The sequence below is a fragment of the Boleophthalmus pectinirostris genome, unplaced genomic scaffold, assembly GCF_026225935.1.
Source record: "Boleophthalmus pectinirostris isolate CB_2022bp ecotype Guang Dong unplaced genomic scaffold, ASM2622593v1 HiC_scaffold_4, whole genome shotgun sequence".
In the NCBI taxonomy this organism is placed as follows: Eukaryota; Metazoa; Chordata; class Actinopteri; order Gobiiformes; family Gobiidae; genus Boleophthalmus; species Boleophthalmus pectinirostris.
The window spans coordinates 38,511,151-38,529,165 of NW_026571353.1; the positions used below are offsets into that span (position 1 = coordinate 38,511,151).

The 18,015-nt window shown below is 37.3% G+C and overlaps 1 protein-coding gene across 3 annotated transcripts in view; it reads left to right on the plus strand.

The window, feature by feature from the left end:
* The first annotated feature begins 5,928 nt into the window (after positions 1–5,928).
* LOC110162079 (ral guanine nucleotide dissociation stimulator) overlaps positions 5,929–18,015 on the plus strand; it is an 88,511-nt gene continuing 76,424 nt past the window's right edge. The window contains exons 1-2 of one of the 3 annotated variants that reach the window (XM_055162080.1): positions 5,929–6,215; positions 6,926–7,147. In XM_055162080.1, the coding sequence (XP_055018055.1) occupies positions 7,052–7,147 (96 nt within the window). In that variant the 5' untranslated portion in view covers positions 5,929–6,215; positions 6,926–7,051. Of the gene's footprint in view, positions 6,216–6,806; positions 7,148–18,015 lie in introns of those variants that run through there. The other 2 variants (XM_055162082.1, XM_055162081.1) reach the window with 2 other exon arrangements.

Genomic DNA, 18,015 nt, shown 5'->3' on the forward strand with positions numbered 1-18,015 from the left:
AAAACTTAAAAAAAAAATAAAAATAAAAAAATTATTTAGGCAGCAGCAGCAGAACTGGGGCAAATAAACCAGAGAGAATGAAAGGTACATGAACTCCCCCAAATGAAAAGTTACACAGTCCACCTTTAATTTCACAAAAGCTCAAAGTAAACAGTAGAGGTTTATTGCGGTGGTAAAAGTAAATGTTCCGCAGTGCTCGGGCTGCTCCGCTGGTTTGTGTTGTGGAGCAGTGAGCACATTTGTAATTAGAGCCACATCTAAAGTTTATTACTGTGATTAAAATCCATAATTAATGACTTTCCATTTCTTTGCCTTCTCCTCCTCACACACCTGAATCTACAGTTATATATAATGCATCTAAAACCGGATTAAGACCTGGTTTAGTCCTGGGTTAGACCTGGATTTGGTCCTAGTTTAGTCCTGTTTTAGTCCTGATTTAGACCTGTCTTAGACCTGGTTTAGTCTTGTTTTAGTCCTCATTTAGTCCTGTTTTAGTCCTGTTTTAATCCTGATTTAGTCCTGTTTTAGTCCTGGTTTAGTCCTGATTTAGACGTGCCTTAGACTTGCCTTAGACCTGTTTTAGCTCTGTTCTGGTCCTGGTTTAGTCCTATCTTAGACCTGTCTTAGAGCTGTTGTAGACCTGTTTTCAGTCCTGGTTTAGTCCAGTTTTAGTTCTGATTAAAAGTTGTCTTAAACCCGTTTTAGCCCTGGTTTAGACCTGGTTTAGTCCTGGTTTATTCCTTGTTTAGTCCTTATTTAGTTCTGGTTTAGGCCTGTCTTAGACCTGTTTTAGTCCAGTTTTAGTCCTGGTTTAGTCCTGATTTAGACCTGGTTTAGATCTGTTTTAGACCTGGTTTAGATCTGTTTTAGACCTGGTTTAGTCCTGGTTTAGACCTGTTTTAGTTCTGATTTAGACTTGTCTTAAACCTGTTTTAGTCCTGGTTTAGACCTGTTTTAGTCCTGATTTAGACCTGATTTAGACCTGTTTTAGTGTGGGTTTAGACCTGTTTTAGACCTGTTTTTGCCCTGGTTTAGACCTGTCTTAGTCCTGTTTTAGCCCTGTTTTAGTCCTGTGTTTAGTCCTGTTTTAGACCTGTTTTAGTCCGGGTTTAGTCCTGTCTTAGACCTGTTTTAGACCTGGTTTAGCCCCGGTTTAATACTTCAGAACAGCTCAGGTCCAATCCAATATCTTTGAAATGAAAGATCACAGCAGTCGGGAGCGGAGCCGGGGGACAGTGGCATTTCTTCAGACTTGGCTTGGCTCTGTGTTTCCATGGCGACGGCTCTTCCACGGTTTGAGACGGGCGATGAATTTTAAAGCGTTTCCCAGCGTCCCCTCTGTCTGAGCTGTTTATTTAGTGACACCACATCCACACACGCACACACACACACACACACACACACACACACACGTACACACACACACACACACACACACACACAACGCCTATAGACACTTGAGCTGTATATTTTTGTGTTTGAGGGTCCGTCACCTGCTTGTTTCTATGGATACGTCATTGCTCTGCCTGGAATGTTCCACAGTGTGACATTAAACAACTGTACTTTACATTTATTCCATTACAGGTGGTTTTATAGCTCAAAAATCCCCATAAAAACAGACATTGTGACAGATCTGACCTGTAACTTGATCCTGTTTGGTCTCCATGAAAATAGAAAGATTTAATGCCATACTGTGAAACATTTCAGACAAAGCAATAACGTCTCTATAATCAGTGTTATATGTACCAGAGTTACATAATCAGAGTACAAATTATGAGTATCTGTATTCAGTTACAGTTACTGTTTCAGTGAGTGGTAATTGGATTACAGTTACTTTGTTGAAATAAATGGATTACACGGTGCTATTTTCCTGTTTTCACATTTTGGGCTATATCACCCCTTTTTTTTTTTTTTTTTGGTAATTCCACTCATTGCTGGAAACTAAACCAAGTCTAAACTAGATCTAAACCAGGTCTAGACCAGGACTAAACCAGGACTAAACCAGGTCTAAACCAGGTCTAAAACAGGATTTAACAGGACTAAATCCTGCTGTGTGGACCGTGTCTCCTCGTCTTCTATCAATAATATTTTTAATTTGGTTCAGTAAAGTCTGGGCTTTTTATTTTCTTTAAGCAGATAAAACATCTTATGTGAAGATTTCCTCGTCTTTGCTTCTCTACAGCAAATCAAGTAATTCAAAGTATTCAGATTACATTACTCACTTTAAGTAATTTAATGGATTACGTTACAAACTACATTTTGGGGTGTGTAATCTGTAATCTGTAGGGGAATACATTTTAAAAGTCACCTTCCCAACACTGTCTATAATAAACACTCAGGAAGCCTCTCACTGTTTTGGGCATTTACCTGTATCCTCTGTTTAAAAGACTGTAGTGTGAACCATCTCCAACACGACAGAAACACAGAACAGACTCACCATCAGCAGAACATCCCTCTGTCACAGAAAGAACACTCATATTCCACTGAGTCCTGTCTTTTAGTCCGACAGAAGCTGAACCACATCAGCGACAAAAAGAGTTTGTGCAAATGAGTCATGTGGTTCAAAGTTTAGTTTCTGTAAAACGTAAACAAATGTGCACAAAGCTGCATTAAACACATTATTACTCAATGTATATTTGAGTTCTCCTCGTAGGAAATAAAAATCCAAACTTAAATTATCCAAAACTGCCGTCTGCTTGTTTTCCGTCTTCATTTTATGTCGTGTAGTTCCGCATGTTTCAGTCTCATCAGCCGTGATAGAAAATGAATCTGCCCACGTAGCATTAAATGTTCTGTTTTCTTCAGAAACTTTTCTTTTCTTGGATTTATTCATAATTTACTGAGCCAGGCTGGTGTCACCTAGTGCCTCTGCTCAATTTCATTTCTCTCCAGTGACTAGATCAGGAATCAGTATACACTAGATGGTTTGGAAGAACCACGGAAGTGCGAGTTCAAGCACCAGCCGATCAGAGAAGAGTCATATATTCAGTGTTGGGAACAATTCCCAAGATCAAGGATTTAAAACCAGAACAAAGAGAATGTTTGGTGAATTTTATCAAGGGGATATATACCAGTTAACCCCATTAGCGGCGCATTACATACGTCACGACCAAATAACAGAGATTGTTTAAATGATAAAAAGTACCCGCCTACTGTCAAGCGAACAAAATCTACCACTGCGAGGTCAGACGGTTTGTACGAAGTTAAACAAAGTAAAACCGGCTGATGAATCAGGCCATCATTTACCTACCAAGGGTTGAAAAGCTCAATAAATCGCGCTGCTGGTGTAGGACGTGGTAAATCCAGGCTGCCAGATCTGTGCCGGGTGTCACACATCAGCAACTTTGACGCATATTTTCAGAAAGAAAAATATTAAAAACATTTTATTTGAATGTTACAGGATTACCATTATCTACAAATTTAGGATTACATTTAAAAACTAACAAACTAAAGTAAAAAGACATTGGAATTAAATACTTGTTATATTATTTTCCAAAGTCACAGGGAGCCACAACAGAACAATATGGCAGCTAAGAAAGTTCAGAGTGGAAAAAACAGATAAACTCAGAACAGAAATATTCTCCACTGGGGCAGAACAATCTCCATGGAGAAAAGCATCTGACAGACCCATCAGCAGAAAAGTTAAACACCCTTTTTTAAAGAACATTTTTAATAAAATATTGAGTAGATTGTAAATAATAAAAATGAATCAAAGATTGCAATAAGCAAATTAAAAACCAAAATGAAACTTGCATTGTAATCTTTGAAATAATAAGGGTTTAATTGTGTTTTATTGTATTGTCGATAAAAAAACGGATCAGTTTAATGCCGTACTGTGGACAATTTACACCAAAGCGTTAACATCTCCATGGAGACAAACAGGCTGAGGACCCCCTCCAGAAAAGTTACACAGTGCACCTTTAGATTAATAGTTATGGTGCAGCAATAGTTAAAAAAGCAGAGAGAACTACATAGACCATGATCTTTTGCTCCATTTCATTGCAGACATGAAGAAATAACTGTTATAAACACTTTTAAATCAGATTTTTTTTTTTGTGAAATCTGATTTTTTGCTAGGTCATTCACATTTCCAATGTGACTTGTATGTGATCTCCAGTGTGAACATTAAATGCTCCAAAAGTGTCCCGCATGCACATGCACACGTCACGCGCAGTGAGGCTTGTGTGCCAAAATACGGCCCAGTTCTTTGTAAAATGAACAGGTTACACGTCCACAGCCACTTCGTTTGTTTGAGTCTTTAGCCTCCTTGTGTTTGACTCGCAGGCTCTTTATTTTTCGTTGACATTGGAGCCGCCCGGCTCTGATAAGACTTCTCCAATTTAGCCTGAATACAGCGATCCCTCCAAATATGAATAAACTCACTAACCTCACTTTCCTGCCGTTGACGAGACTCTGAGCCTGACGTGTAGATTTAGGCTACATTCAGTCTGAACGGCTGCAGCCTGAAGTGACCCAAATCTGATTTTCTCACCCCTGTGCTCCTGTATCTGATATTTTAATGACAGTCTGAACAACACAGATCCATTTTTTTTTTCAAATGTGACCCAGGACACTTGGATATTTACTCCTAAAACCGATACATATCTGATCTTTTGACATGCGACTTCAGTCTGAACAGGTCAGGTCACATTCATCCCACCTACACGCCAGGCTCAGAGTCTCGTCAATGGAGGGAAAGTGAGGTTAGCGAGTGAATTAATATTTGCTGGGATCGTTGTAGGCCAAATTGGAGACTGGGCGGTTTTTGAAATGATTGCCAAAGAAATGTCCGAGTGTGGCTACAGACGGTCCTGACTCCAATGTCAACGAAAAATAAAGAACCTGCAAGTAAAATACAAGGAGGATAAGGACTGAAACACACGAAGCAGCTGTGGACGTGTACCCTGTCCATTTTACCAAGAACTCGACCATATTTTGGGAGACATGCTCAGAGTTTTGGCCACTTCTGTAAACACTGAGCACTCTTGCTGTGTGTGACGTCATCGCGTTTAAAGTTCACACTGAAGATCACATACAAGTGAAATTTAATTGGAAATGTGACCGACCTCGCAAAAAAAAAAAAAAAAAAAAAAAAAAAATATATATATATATATATATATATATATATATATATATATATATAAATTGGATTTTGCAAACAAATCCGAATTGGAAGTTTCTTCTGAACAGACCTGGATAAGAGAAATGTCTTTGTGTGTTACACTGGAAAAGCTGACATATATCATTGGAGGTAAAGCACAGGAATTTGAAGAAGTATGGACACCCTTTAATGGTCTTTCTCAGAAAACTATAGTTGATAGAGTATGACAGGTATTATTATTCTTTATTTATTATTTTATTTTTGTAATTTTTTTGCTTTATTTATTTATTTATATTTATTTATTTATTTTATTTTTGTTTTTAATTATTATTATTTTATATATATCTTTTTATTATTATTGTTTTAAATTTGCCATATTGTTATTTCTTAACATTGTATGTTTATATGCGTATATGTTTATACATATATGTATATTTGCTAGATATGGTACACCACTTGCTATACAATTATAAATCTCTCAATTGAAAACCAATAAAAAACATTGTGGGAAATATAAAAATAAAAATTCCGAATTGAGCATTAAGCCTTAGTTCTTTGGGTTAGGTCTTGTCACAGCCGTTTTAAGAGAAACAAGTCACGTATTCACAATATTGTTAGCCAAATATCGTAAAAATATCATGTCAAGATCCCTACTTTGTACTCCACTACTCTTCGTGTACTTCTTATATTTCTAGTACCTCAGCTGCCCTCATTATCAACAGCGTTGGGTCGGTTTGCGGTGCATTGGCTCATGTCTGGTCTTGCGTCACAACAGAGAGAGAGGAGAGAGACGAGAGCAGAGAGAGAGAGAAACAGCTGAGCGAGTTGTGAAATGAGGAAGGGCAGCTGCAGACGATAATAGACCAGGAACAATACGGGACAGAACTACAACAGCGTGTACTACGACTACACATACTAACATCATTACTGCTACTACTACTACTACTACTCTCTTATAACTACAGAGCGCAGAAGACAGGATTTTCACATTTTTGGATTTTATGACTTGCGTATTTTCTGTCACCTGTGGATTTGGGACCTGGGGAACAGTTGGATTATTACAGTAATTACCGTAGCAGGTTCACCATCAGTATTTTTTACCGTTACGTGACAGGTATTTTTGTTTCACTTTTTCTTCCCAATTTTTTAAGCATTTATAGTAGTGGTGTAGGTTTGTGTACAACTGTTGCTAGTACAAATTGCAGTAACGTTGTAGGCTTCTGTATTTTCAGATTTCAAAGGTTTATGCTTAAGAAAATGTGAAAAACTGCTTAATCTGACCTGAATGCTTTCTTATTAGTAAAATATTAACCTACTTGGGATCATAAAAATTGTAGATAGTGTAGACCATATAAAAGACACAAGATTTTTTTTTTTTTTTTTTTTTAGGCATTAGTATTTTTTTATTTTAATTTTAAGTTTTAAGTTTTTTTTTTTTTTTATTAACATTTAGTATTTTTTATATATATATATATATATTTTTTTTAATTTAATTTTTTTAAATTTAGTTTTAAAATTAGAATTTTGTTTATAACTTTTATTTTAATTTAGCTTATTTTTTATTTTATAATTTTTTTGTTTTTTTATTGTTTGTTATTTAAACTTCCATTTTATTTAGTTTAATTTTTTTGTTTATTATCTTTTTATTTTAATTTTGTTTATTATTTTTTATTTAAATTTTAATAAACATTTTAGCTTTAATTTTCATTTAGTTTATTAATTTAAATTATTTTTACATTTTAATTTTTAATATATTTTTTATTCAATTTTTATTATTAATATTATTATTTTTTATTTTTTTATTTCAATTAAAATTTTTGAAAGATGAACATTTCCCAGGCGTAACATTGTTGGAGCTACAGTCGTAGGACACCATGGGAGGACTTGCAGAGTTTTGTGTTTTGGATATCGCGTGGACACTTTAAGCAGTTTTGAGCTCTTTTTTGGAGGATGGAGGTGAAATCTCTGTTCAGTCTCCACCGAGCGCTGGCCCAGCCCGTCCAGATGTGTATGTTTGATTTCCACGTGACCATCCTGAACGACCTGGTGAGCAAAACTAACGCACCACATAATAATACAACATAATAATACAACATGCAGTGTCAGTAATAAGTGTACGGTGAGACAGACCACTTCTTATTAGGGTTGTACGAAAATCACTCATCGATTCTAAAACCAATGTCGAAACTAGACACTCATTTCTCGCAGGTATGGATGCTAAAAAAGTCCCATTGACAGAACAGAAATGAGCCTCTCTTGAATGTCTTTAGAATGATCTTGAGCTTTGTCAGAACAAGTATAAGAGCACCCAGACTAGTATACGCCCATGGACCACTGTGCTGGAAACTCCCCCAAAAATGAAATGAAAAGTGCTCAGCTTAAGAGACCAATATTACACTATTTTCTGGGCTGTTATAAAGTTTGTGCGTTAAACATGCGCAAATGAAACAAAACACAACTTTGGGCCTGTTTTTCACAATTTAGCAACATTATAACACGGCTTAAAGCTCTCAAGAGTCGATTAAAGTACAGTATGTTGTCAATGGAAACAGAATTGCATAATAACGGAATTAAACACGAGTGCTATCGCTTTGGAACTGAAAGTAAAAGTGGTTGGTCAGGTAACCTCGGCTCAGATGTTGTGTTAGGATGTTTATGTAGAGAAGCCGTGACTAAAGAACTAACACTGGAGTCATGCTTGAGAAATTAAAGTGGTCATTTCCTTTGTGAATCAATAAAGTTTGTCTATGTCTAAATCCAGAACGAAGGATATGATGACTGACTTGTGAAAGAAGGGCGTCACATTTATAAAGGGGCAGTCAGTTGAGTGCGTAGATTCTTAGAAGTACCTTGGAACACCCATTGATTCTGCAGTAAATTGAGTTTTACCGGCAATTGTGCTGCTGTATGTAAAAGAGGCACCTGCGCCGTCATTGTCTGAGGAAATTGTCCTTCTACCGTCTAGATAGAACCTAGGATCAATACTGAAAACTGGATAAGGCGTTTCCCTCTGTCCTGGCTTGAAAGTGACTAGTGGCTGCTACTTTCTGGGAATTCAAACTACCCGTGTTCTGACAGGGCATTGACACGAAGGTCGGATTTTGTAGGATTCTTTTCTGTTTTCACAACATAAGATTTAAAAAAATGTTTAAATCCTCAAAGCGCCTAAAAGTGATCTTTGTAAGACTTAGCCTAGTCTCACTGTAATTGGTCCAAACACTCCACGCCGAGGAAGTAAATGTGGAAGAGAAAATAATTTTTGGGCCCATGAGCACAGGCCACTGAAAACAATACGATGCCATCTTGGGTTCAGCTTCAGATTTTATTATAGTTCTATGAGACAGACGCGTGACGATGCTGTTTTATAAACGTTTATTGAATCAGTTTGAGCTTTTTCACTCGTCTCATGGTTTGGAGCATTTCTATTAAAACAAGACCTCCCTGAATCAGTTGGTAAAATGTAGGTGAGGTGATTGTCCATCCTCAGAACAGCCTGGACTCTCTGAACTCAAGACTACAGAAGCCGAGAGGGATCACAACAAACGCAAACGCCGCAACAAATACAAATGCAACAACACAAAAAAAAAAGCCAGAACACACCAAAAAAAGCCACAATGGAAATGACTGCCGGACTCTATTTTAATGCAAAGGCCGCAACAAATACAAACGCCACAACACAAACGCAAATGCCGCAACACATTAAAAAGCCAGAACAGAAGTGACCGCGGGACTCTATTTTCTGAGGGACCGATCAAGCGGCAAGTGAAGAAGAAGAACTACAAAATAATGATAAAACAATAAATTACTTTTACTTACGTTTCCAACATCTCCGTTCCTTTACTTTTCACGTTGGAGTTCTTCTTCTTCACTTGCCGCTTGATCGGTCCGTCGGAAAATAGAGTCCCGCGGTCACTTCCGTTGTGGCTTTTTTTGGTTTGTTGTGGCTTTTTGTTGTGTTGTCGCATTTGTATTTGTTGCGGTGTTTGCGTTTGTTGTGACCTCTCTCGGCTTCCGTACAAGACACTTACAGAGGACGTCCCAGAGGATTATAAAAGACCGGCAGTGCTTTCCTCAGGTCAGAGGTTTTTAGTCCCAAGATCAAAAGTGAATAATTTAAAAAGGTATTAAGTTGTAATCTATTTATTTAGCGATTTTAGTACCCTGTCTTGTGTGTGTAAAATGATTCAGTCGTCCAGGTAGAATCTAGCCAGGCAGGTGCCACCTAGTTCCTCCGCCCAATTTCATTTCTCTCCAGCGACTAGGTCAAGAATCGGAATACACTAGACGGGTTGAAAGAACCCCGGAAGTTGTAGTCAAACTGAAGGGTCTGCCTGGGTCCCTTTTGTGGAACAACACAACAGTAAACAAAGTGATGAGATGGATGTAGATGAAGACAGACATTCTGTGTTGGCAAAGAGTCCCGAGATTGAGGATTTAAAGCCGGAACAAAGAGAATGTTTGGTGAATTTTATCAAGGGGAAAGACGTTATTGTCCTTCTTCCTACAGGATTTGGTGCATTACATACGTCACGACCAAACAGCGGCGACTGGTTAAATAAAAAAAGTACCCACCTACCGTCGAGCGAACGAATCCTAATGCTGCGAGGTCAGACGGTTTCCACAAAGTGAAACTGGCTGATGAATCAGGCTAGTAGAATCCATGGCAAAGGAGAAATTCAATTTGTTAACTGGACAAAAATTTATTTTGGTGGAATACGTTTCTCAGCTCATCCAATCTGCTTCTTCAGTTCTGGTCAGACGCTGTTGAACACTTCCTAATATCTGTGCCCTGTCTTGGAACATTGTGTTTTTTGTATATTTAATACATAATACACAGTGTTTCCCACAGTACTTTATAGTTAGAGCGGTCGCCTTGACAACACCTGCCCCCCGCCTTAACTATGTCCCTCCGAACCTCGTGAATCTTCGCTAAACTACGGTCATCACGCCTTGGTCCTCAGTTTCGCCTTTCGCCGACACAGAATCTAAAATAAACAAACATTAGATTTAAAGTCGGGGACAGAACAGAATCTTTCCTCCTGGTTATAATTAGAGCTGCTGAGTCCTCGTCCGACATCAAGCCTTTAAACAGGGATTTACTGTCTCTGTACATGGAGCTCATCAAGGACTAGACCGAGATCAGAGCAGGAGAAGGGCTCACTTTGTTATTTGGACACTGTTTTAGAAAATAAAGCCTCTGTACTTGATTTTTACAATGTTATAAAGGTGCCTTCTGTAACTTTTCTGGTGGAGGGTCTGTCAAATGCATTTTTACAAGGAGATGTTGCTTTGTCTGGAATGTTTCACAGTGTGGTTAGTATTGTTATTTATCACGATTATTTTGGTCAATATTGAAATCACGATTATTCAAATGATTATTTTTTTAGTTACATGATGCATTTCTTCAGCAATTCTCTCTCAAAAAAACACATTGTTATTGATAATTCACTCAAAACTTTCAAATTGAAAATAAATATAGGCTACAAATATGAACCTTACAGCAGTTTTGTGATGTATAAAACATAAAATGAATAAAACATACTTTGAACATGAAATAAGGCAGAAAAACATAAAGGTACCCAAACTAAACTATATATCCAGCTGTTTTACAATCTCTGTATTTAAAAAAAAAAAAAATAAATATAAATATAAATATATATATATATATATATATATATATATATATATATATATATATATATATATATATATATATGGTGGTTTTTGGGTAAAGGGGCTCCACCTCAAAAGAGAAAGAAAAAAATATCCCATGTTATTGAAATATCCCATAATTAAATCTGTAATCTCTCTTTCAAGTCCCACAATATTTACTATTTATTGAAATGACATTTAAAACACTGAAAATTATTATTATTATTCAAGTTCAGCGAGCCGGATTAAAAAGATTAAAGGGCCAGATATGGCCCCCGGGCCTTAGTTTGCACTAGGCACTAGGACTTTAGAACCGTGCCATGTTCAAGTACAACTGCGTAGAGTTCTACATTCTGCACTCACACCTGCACAACCGAACAACATCACAGCCCGACATCATCACACGCTGCTGTTTGTTTACATGTGGCAGCAGAGCAAATGCTTTAGTGGAGAAAATAAGTCCAGCAGCAGAAATATCTATTAAATAGTGAGACAGATGTGAGTCCTTTAACTTCTTGGGTTCTTTTTAAAGTCAATACAGTGAAGTGTATTTACCTTGTTGACATGTTTCGGCTACAGTATCTTCAGAACTGTCCCCGGTGTTGGTGATGACGTTTCGTATATAAGTTGTTGTTACTTCCTGTAGGCGTGGTCAGACCTGATGGAGCTGGAGCTTGGCTTAAGATGTGAGTCCTGCTGCGATCTGCTCCTCTGTGAGTTTATGGAGATAATCAGAACCGTAGCTCCCATTACTCACATTACACACAGCATGTAGGGCGCCACATGAATCCTTGCAAAATTGCGGTCGTCGTGCCCTGGTCCTCACTTTCACCAGCACGTAAATCATTTCAAACTCAATTATATGAGTTTGGAGATCATTTGACACACAAATCGAAATCGCAATCAAAGTTCAATTAGTCGCACAGCCTTAAGTGTGGTATTAAACCCTTCTATCTTCACGGAGACCAAACCAGACTAAATTATAGGTCAGATCTGTGGAGAGGCATCCCCACTCATAATCAGAATGCCTGTTTTTCTTGGTACCTTTGAGCTGAAAAAACACCTGTAATTGAATAATGTAAAGTAGAGCTGTTTAAAGTCACACTGTGGAACATTCCAGGCAGATTGTCAGTGGAGTTGTTGTGTTTCCCTCCGGACTGACTTTCCCTGTGAACGTGCTCTGTCTTGTTTTACGTCTCAGGAGATCCTCTGCTCATTATGAACACAGACTCCTGCAGGTCACGCCCAAACAACAACAAACCAAACTCAGGACGAGGAAATTACAAGACAATAAGTGGGCACAAAATCAGACAAATACATAAAAGAGTGAATGTGGTTTTGAAGATATGGACCATTTGAATAACGAGTACCGTATTTTTCAGACTATAAATCACTCTGGAGTATAAATTGCACCAGCCAAAAAATGAGTAATGAAGAAGAAAAAAACATATATAAGTCGCACTTTTGGGGGGGAAATGTGTTCTATAAAATTAGAGACGAGGAACCGACATTTCCTGTTGAAAGTGAAGTTGTAGTAATAAGAATAGAAGAGAACAACAGACTGTTAATGTCACATATTTCACAGTTCTTCAGATAAACTATAACATAAACAACAGAACAGAACAAGTTAAACAGAGGTAAACAGAGCGCCGCAAACTCTTCTGTGTCGCTGTCATCAGACTCAGCATCAGTTCCAGTTAGAATGATTAGAATTATGCTGCTCGATTACCGTTTTCAACCCACTCCTGCATCCTGCTCACAAATCCAAAGAGCAGTGGATGAAAGTCCAAAGCCAGGACAACCCAACAAGCATGCACTGAACGACCACAATTATTTTTAATGCACCGACAATCAGACAAGCGGTGCCTTCGTAGTTTACCAAAGTTGTACTAAAACATTTTGACAGATTTTTAAGCACCGTGTACCACATAAAATCGGTTTGAGGTCAGTAAACACAACCAGAATCAATACATACAGCGCACTGGATTATAAGGAGCATTAATTTTAATGCAGTTTTGTGCACATGTGTTTATCTTTTACAGAAACTAAACTTAAAAGTGCATGGCTCATTTGCATAAACAGCTCACTCCATGTGCTGCTGATGAGGTTCAACTTCTTTCGGACTAAAGGACACGACTCAGTGGAATATGAGTGTTCTCTCTGTGACAGAGGTTGTGCTGTTGATGATCTTGTCTGTAAAAGGTGGGAAAGTTTTGTGGCGCTAGAAGCTTTTCACTGACACCAACTTTCGGCGTTCACGGCGGTAGAGAATGAGACACAAGCAGCAAAATTAAAAAGACGGGGGTGAGCATAGAGAAGGCAAACAAGCAAAGCAGTCACATCAGAATTGAATATAAGCATTGTATCGATATATAAGATATGTCAAAATCCATATCAAGTTAAAAAAATATCTCTATATATTTAAAATATCGAGATATCGCCCAACCCTAATGTGTATTATGAATGTGAATGTGGGTGGATTATTTAAGTTTGTTTTTTATTTATTACAAGAACGACTCAAATACACATTGAGTAATAATGTGTTTAATGCAGCTTTGAGCATATTTGTTTACATTTTACAGAAAAGAAACTTACAACGACATTTATAGTTTATTTGCATAAACTATAAGCACTGAAAAAAACAAACAAACAGCTTGCTCTTTATGCGCTGATGGGGTTCAGCTTCCGTCGGACTTTCCCCGTGAGGCTCCTGACTACGGTCACCGTAACGCTCCGACAATCCATCAAGCGGTGCAGCTTCATAGTTTAACAACATCATACTAAAACATTTTGACAGATTTTTGAGCGCCGTGTACCACAGAAAATCAGTTCGAAGTCAGTAAACACAACCAGAATTAATACATACAGTGCACTGGATTATAAGGGAGAAAATTAAAGGATTTTCAGTGCGCCTTATAGCCTGAAAAATACGGTATAGTATTTTTGAGTGATCAAAACATTTGTAATGAATAAATGTTAGATGGATGTGTTTAATGTTATACTAGGGAACATTCTGGACAAAGCAATAACAGCTCCAACAGACAAAACAATCATTTTTACTGAATTATTCAATACAAAAATTACTATAGTAAGAAAAGTAGCCACATTTGCTGAGTTGTGTGTTAGATTTACAGTCTAATATTAGCTTGTTCCATCATTTGTGTATCAGATAATGTCCCATGGTCGAGCTTTAATGCTCCGATTGCTTCTCGTGTACCTTAAATTGTATTCATATTTTGTAATACACCTTCTCAAATAGTCAAAGTTATGAAGAAGCCGCAGACGAGAAAGCAGCGGTTGGATTCTCAGATCATGTTTCTTTGACCCAGATTCTTTTGGGGTCAAACTTTGTCGAGGTCAAACTGGGTCAAAAATACACCACAGTGTTACTGGCCTATAACTCCCCGACACATGTGAACAAGAGAGCAGCTTCGGTCTGCTCAAATAACCGCACAGGAAGTCAGTATGATAAGAAAAGATCATTTTATTTGTCAAGTGAAATAAACAAATAAAATAATATAAAAATGTAAATAAATATAAATAAAAACACTCGTCATTCAGGGTTTAATCTCAATCTAAGACAGTAAAAATAGGGTTCTGTTTAATGCTCTTGGATGTGTAAATGTCAGGGTGAGTTGTACAGTTAGACATTTTTATTTATTTTACTTATTTATATTATTTTCTGTGTATATTTTCTATACACATTAATAATCATAGAATAAACCATATATGCATAATAAAAAAAAATACAAAAAGGTAATGATAGCAATAATAACAACAATAATAACATCATTGTCATCCTTAAAATAAATAATAATAATGATAATAATAATAAATGTAGTAGAGTTATATATATATTTCCATATATACACAGATCTTCATAATAAATATAACTACTTTTACACACATACACAAATAAAGATTTTTTTTTTGGATCTAATGTCATATATATACTCATATGAATCTGGTTTTACTATTTTAAAGATGCATTGTGTAAATTTTAAAATTTGTTACTTGTCTCCATGGAGATCTCATTGCTTTACCTCCAATATTCCAAAGTACGGCACTAAACTTTTCCATTTCCATAGACAACAGATGCCATCAGGCGAGTTTACAGGTGAGATCTGTGAAGAGAGCGACCCGACTCGCAGTCAGAATGCAGGTTTTTACGGGTATTTTTGAGCTCTAAAAACACCCAGGACTGAATAAAGGCGTTTTACTCACTGAGACGTTTGCAGTTCCAGTTTGACAGCGAAACTAAACTCTGATTTAGTGGTGGGACAGTTGTTGTAGATTTCAGATTTAATGCTCGTCTTGAATGAAACTGCGAGAGAAAATACAAAAATACAATCAGCGATCTCTTAATAATTTCACATTCCAGTGCATGTACACAGTGTTGGGAAGTTTATTTTTAAAATGTATTCCCCTACAGATTACAGATTACATACCCCAAAATGTAGTTTGTAACATAATCCATTAAATTACTTTAAGTGAGTAATGTAATCTGAATACTTTGGATTACTTGATTTACTGTAGAGAAACAAAGACCAGGAAATCCACACATAAGAAGTTTTGTCTGATAAAAGAAAATAAAAAGCCCAAACTTTACTCAACCACATTAAAAATATTATTGATAGAAGAGGAGACACGGTCCTCACAGCACGGTTTAGTCCTGTTAAATCCTGTTTTAGTCCTGTTTTAGTCCTGGTTTAGTCCTGTTTCAATCCTGTTTTAGTCCTGGTTTAGTCCTGGTTTAGTCCTGGTTTAGTCCTTTCAGGTTTTATTCCTGGTTTAGTCCTGGTTTAGTCCTGGTTTAGACCTGGTTTAGACCTGGTTTTTTTAGACCTGGTTTAGACCTGGTTTTAGACCTGGTTTAGACCTGTTTAGACCTGGTTTAGTCCTGGTTTTAGACCTGGTTTTAGTCCTGGTTTAGACCTGGTTTAGTCCTGGTTTAGTCCTGGTTTAGTCCTGGTTTAGTCCTGGTTTAGTTTTAGACCTGGTTTAGACCTGGTTTAGTGTCTAGAAATGAGTGGAATTACCAAAAAAAAAAGTGAAAACAGGAAAATACCGCCGTGTAATCCATTTATTTCAACAAACTGTAATCTAATTACCACTCACTCGTAACTCCAGTACATGTAATCTGTTACTCCCCAACACTGCATGTACAGTATATTTAGAGCTCAGTAACTTGTGGTCAAGCAAAACAACATATTGCCCATAAAAGCTGGTTTATTTTAAAGCACTTATTTCAAAATAAAAGTAAATATATTAAAATGAACTAAAAACGCCAGAAAAGCGCCTTTTTATAACATGGATTTCTTTTAATTAGTCATCTGTTATTTATCTCTTCCTCTATCAAATGAATGTGTATGACAGAACAGAAGTGCGGCGTCAAACTTTTCTATCTCCACGGAGACTGTCAGAGGACGCCACCTGCCACCTGAGCAAGTTACAGGTCAGATCTGTGGAGAGGTGACCCCACTTCGATTAACGCTTCATGCTTGCTTTTTAATTAATTAATTTACTTATTAATTTATTTTTAGCAATAATAACACATGTGATTGCTGTAATTGAATAAACGCAGGATGGAAACGGTTAATGCCATACTGTGGAATTTTCCAGGCAATGCAAAAACATCTCCATAGAAACGAGAGCCTTTCAGTATTACAGGACAGTTGGTAACAGTTGGCGACAGGATACGTGCGCTCACAAGATATGGAGTCTCTGTCACTCAAAAACACAGCAGAGGATATTAAAACAAACAAGAAAATTTACTCAATAACTCTTAAAAATATGTTTATACCTGCTTGTTTCTATGGAGATGGAATGTTCCACAGTGTGACATTGAACAGCTCTACTTTACATTTATTCAATTATAGGTGGTTTTATTGCTCAAAAATACCTAAAAAAGCGGGGTCGCCTCTCCACAGATCTGACCTGTAACTTGGCCCGGTTTGGTCTCCGTGAAGATAGAAAGGTTTAACAGTGTTGGAGAGTAACAGATTACAAGTACTGGAGTTACGTGATCAGAGTACAAATGATGAGTAACTGTATTCAGTTACAGTTACTGTTTCAGTGAGTGGTAATTGGATTACAGTTACTTGGTGAAATAAATGGATTACACAGAGGTATTTTCCTGTTTTCACATTTCAGGCTAAATCCCTTTTTCTTTTTTTTTTGGTAATTCCAATCATTGCCGGACACTAAATCAGGTCTAAAACCAGGTCTAAACCAGGTCTAAACCAGGTCTAAACCAGGTAAACCAGGACCAAAAACCAAACCAGGACTAAACCAGGTCTAAACCAGGTCTAAACCAGGACTAAAACTAAACAAATCTAAACCAGAGGTCTAAACCAGGACTAACCTAAAACCAGGTCTAAACCAGGTCTAAACCAGGACTAAACCAAGACTAAATCACGTCTAAACCAGGACTAAACCAGATCTAAACCACTAAACCAGGACTAAACCACCTAAAACCAGTCTTTTAGCAGACAAAACATCTTATGTGAAGATTTCCTTGTCTTTGCTTCTCTACAGCAAATCAAGTAATCCAAAGTATTCAGATTACATTACTCACTTTAAGTAATTTAATGGATTGCGTTACAAACTACATTTTGGTGTATGTAATCTGTAATCTGTAGGGGATTACATTTTAAAAGTCACCTTCCCAACACTGAGGTTTAACGCCACACTGGCCACGTTTACATGATGTTTTTTAATTCTGAATTGAATAGTTTGGAATTAATATATTCTCCTTCGAGTTACATGGAAATAATAATTCTGAATTGAGGTTTACATGGAAAACACATAAAATGTATTATTTATTTTGATTCCGTTCAGCGTCTGGGGGTGGGGAAGGTTCTGATTGGACAGAGACACCAACGGATTTACGTCGTCCGGAAGAAAACACAAACACTTCAGCTGCTCCCGGCTTTTCTGTCATCTCGGTTTGTCGTTACACCACGGACACAAACGCGATCCAAACTTTTTCCGCAGTTGTTCCGATGATAATTGCGCAGCAGTTGGAGAATTCTCTCATCACGCTTTACGTCTGTCGGCTGAGGAGGAGAAGGGAAGAGTGTCGGAGAAGGAGGAAGAAGACAAAGTGAGTGTGAGGCTGCTCTACCTCAGCCCACTCCCACATCCCGCTCACAAATCCAAAGAGACGTGGAGGAAAGTCCCAAGCAGGACTGGTGGAGCCGGATCAAAGGGCGACACAACGAGCATGAACTGAACCACCGGGATTATTTTTAAGAAGAATA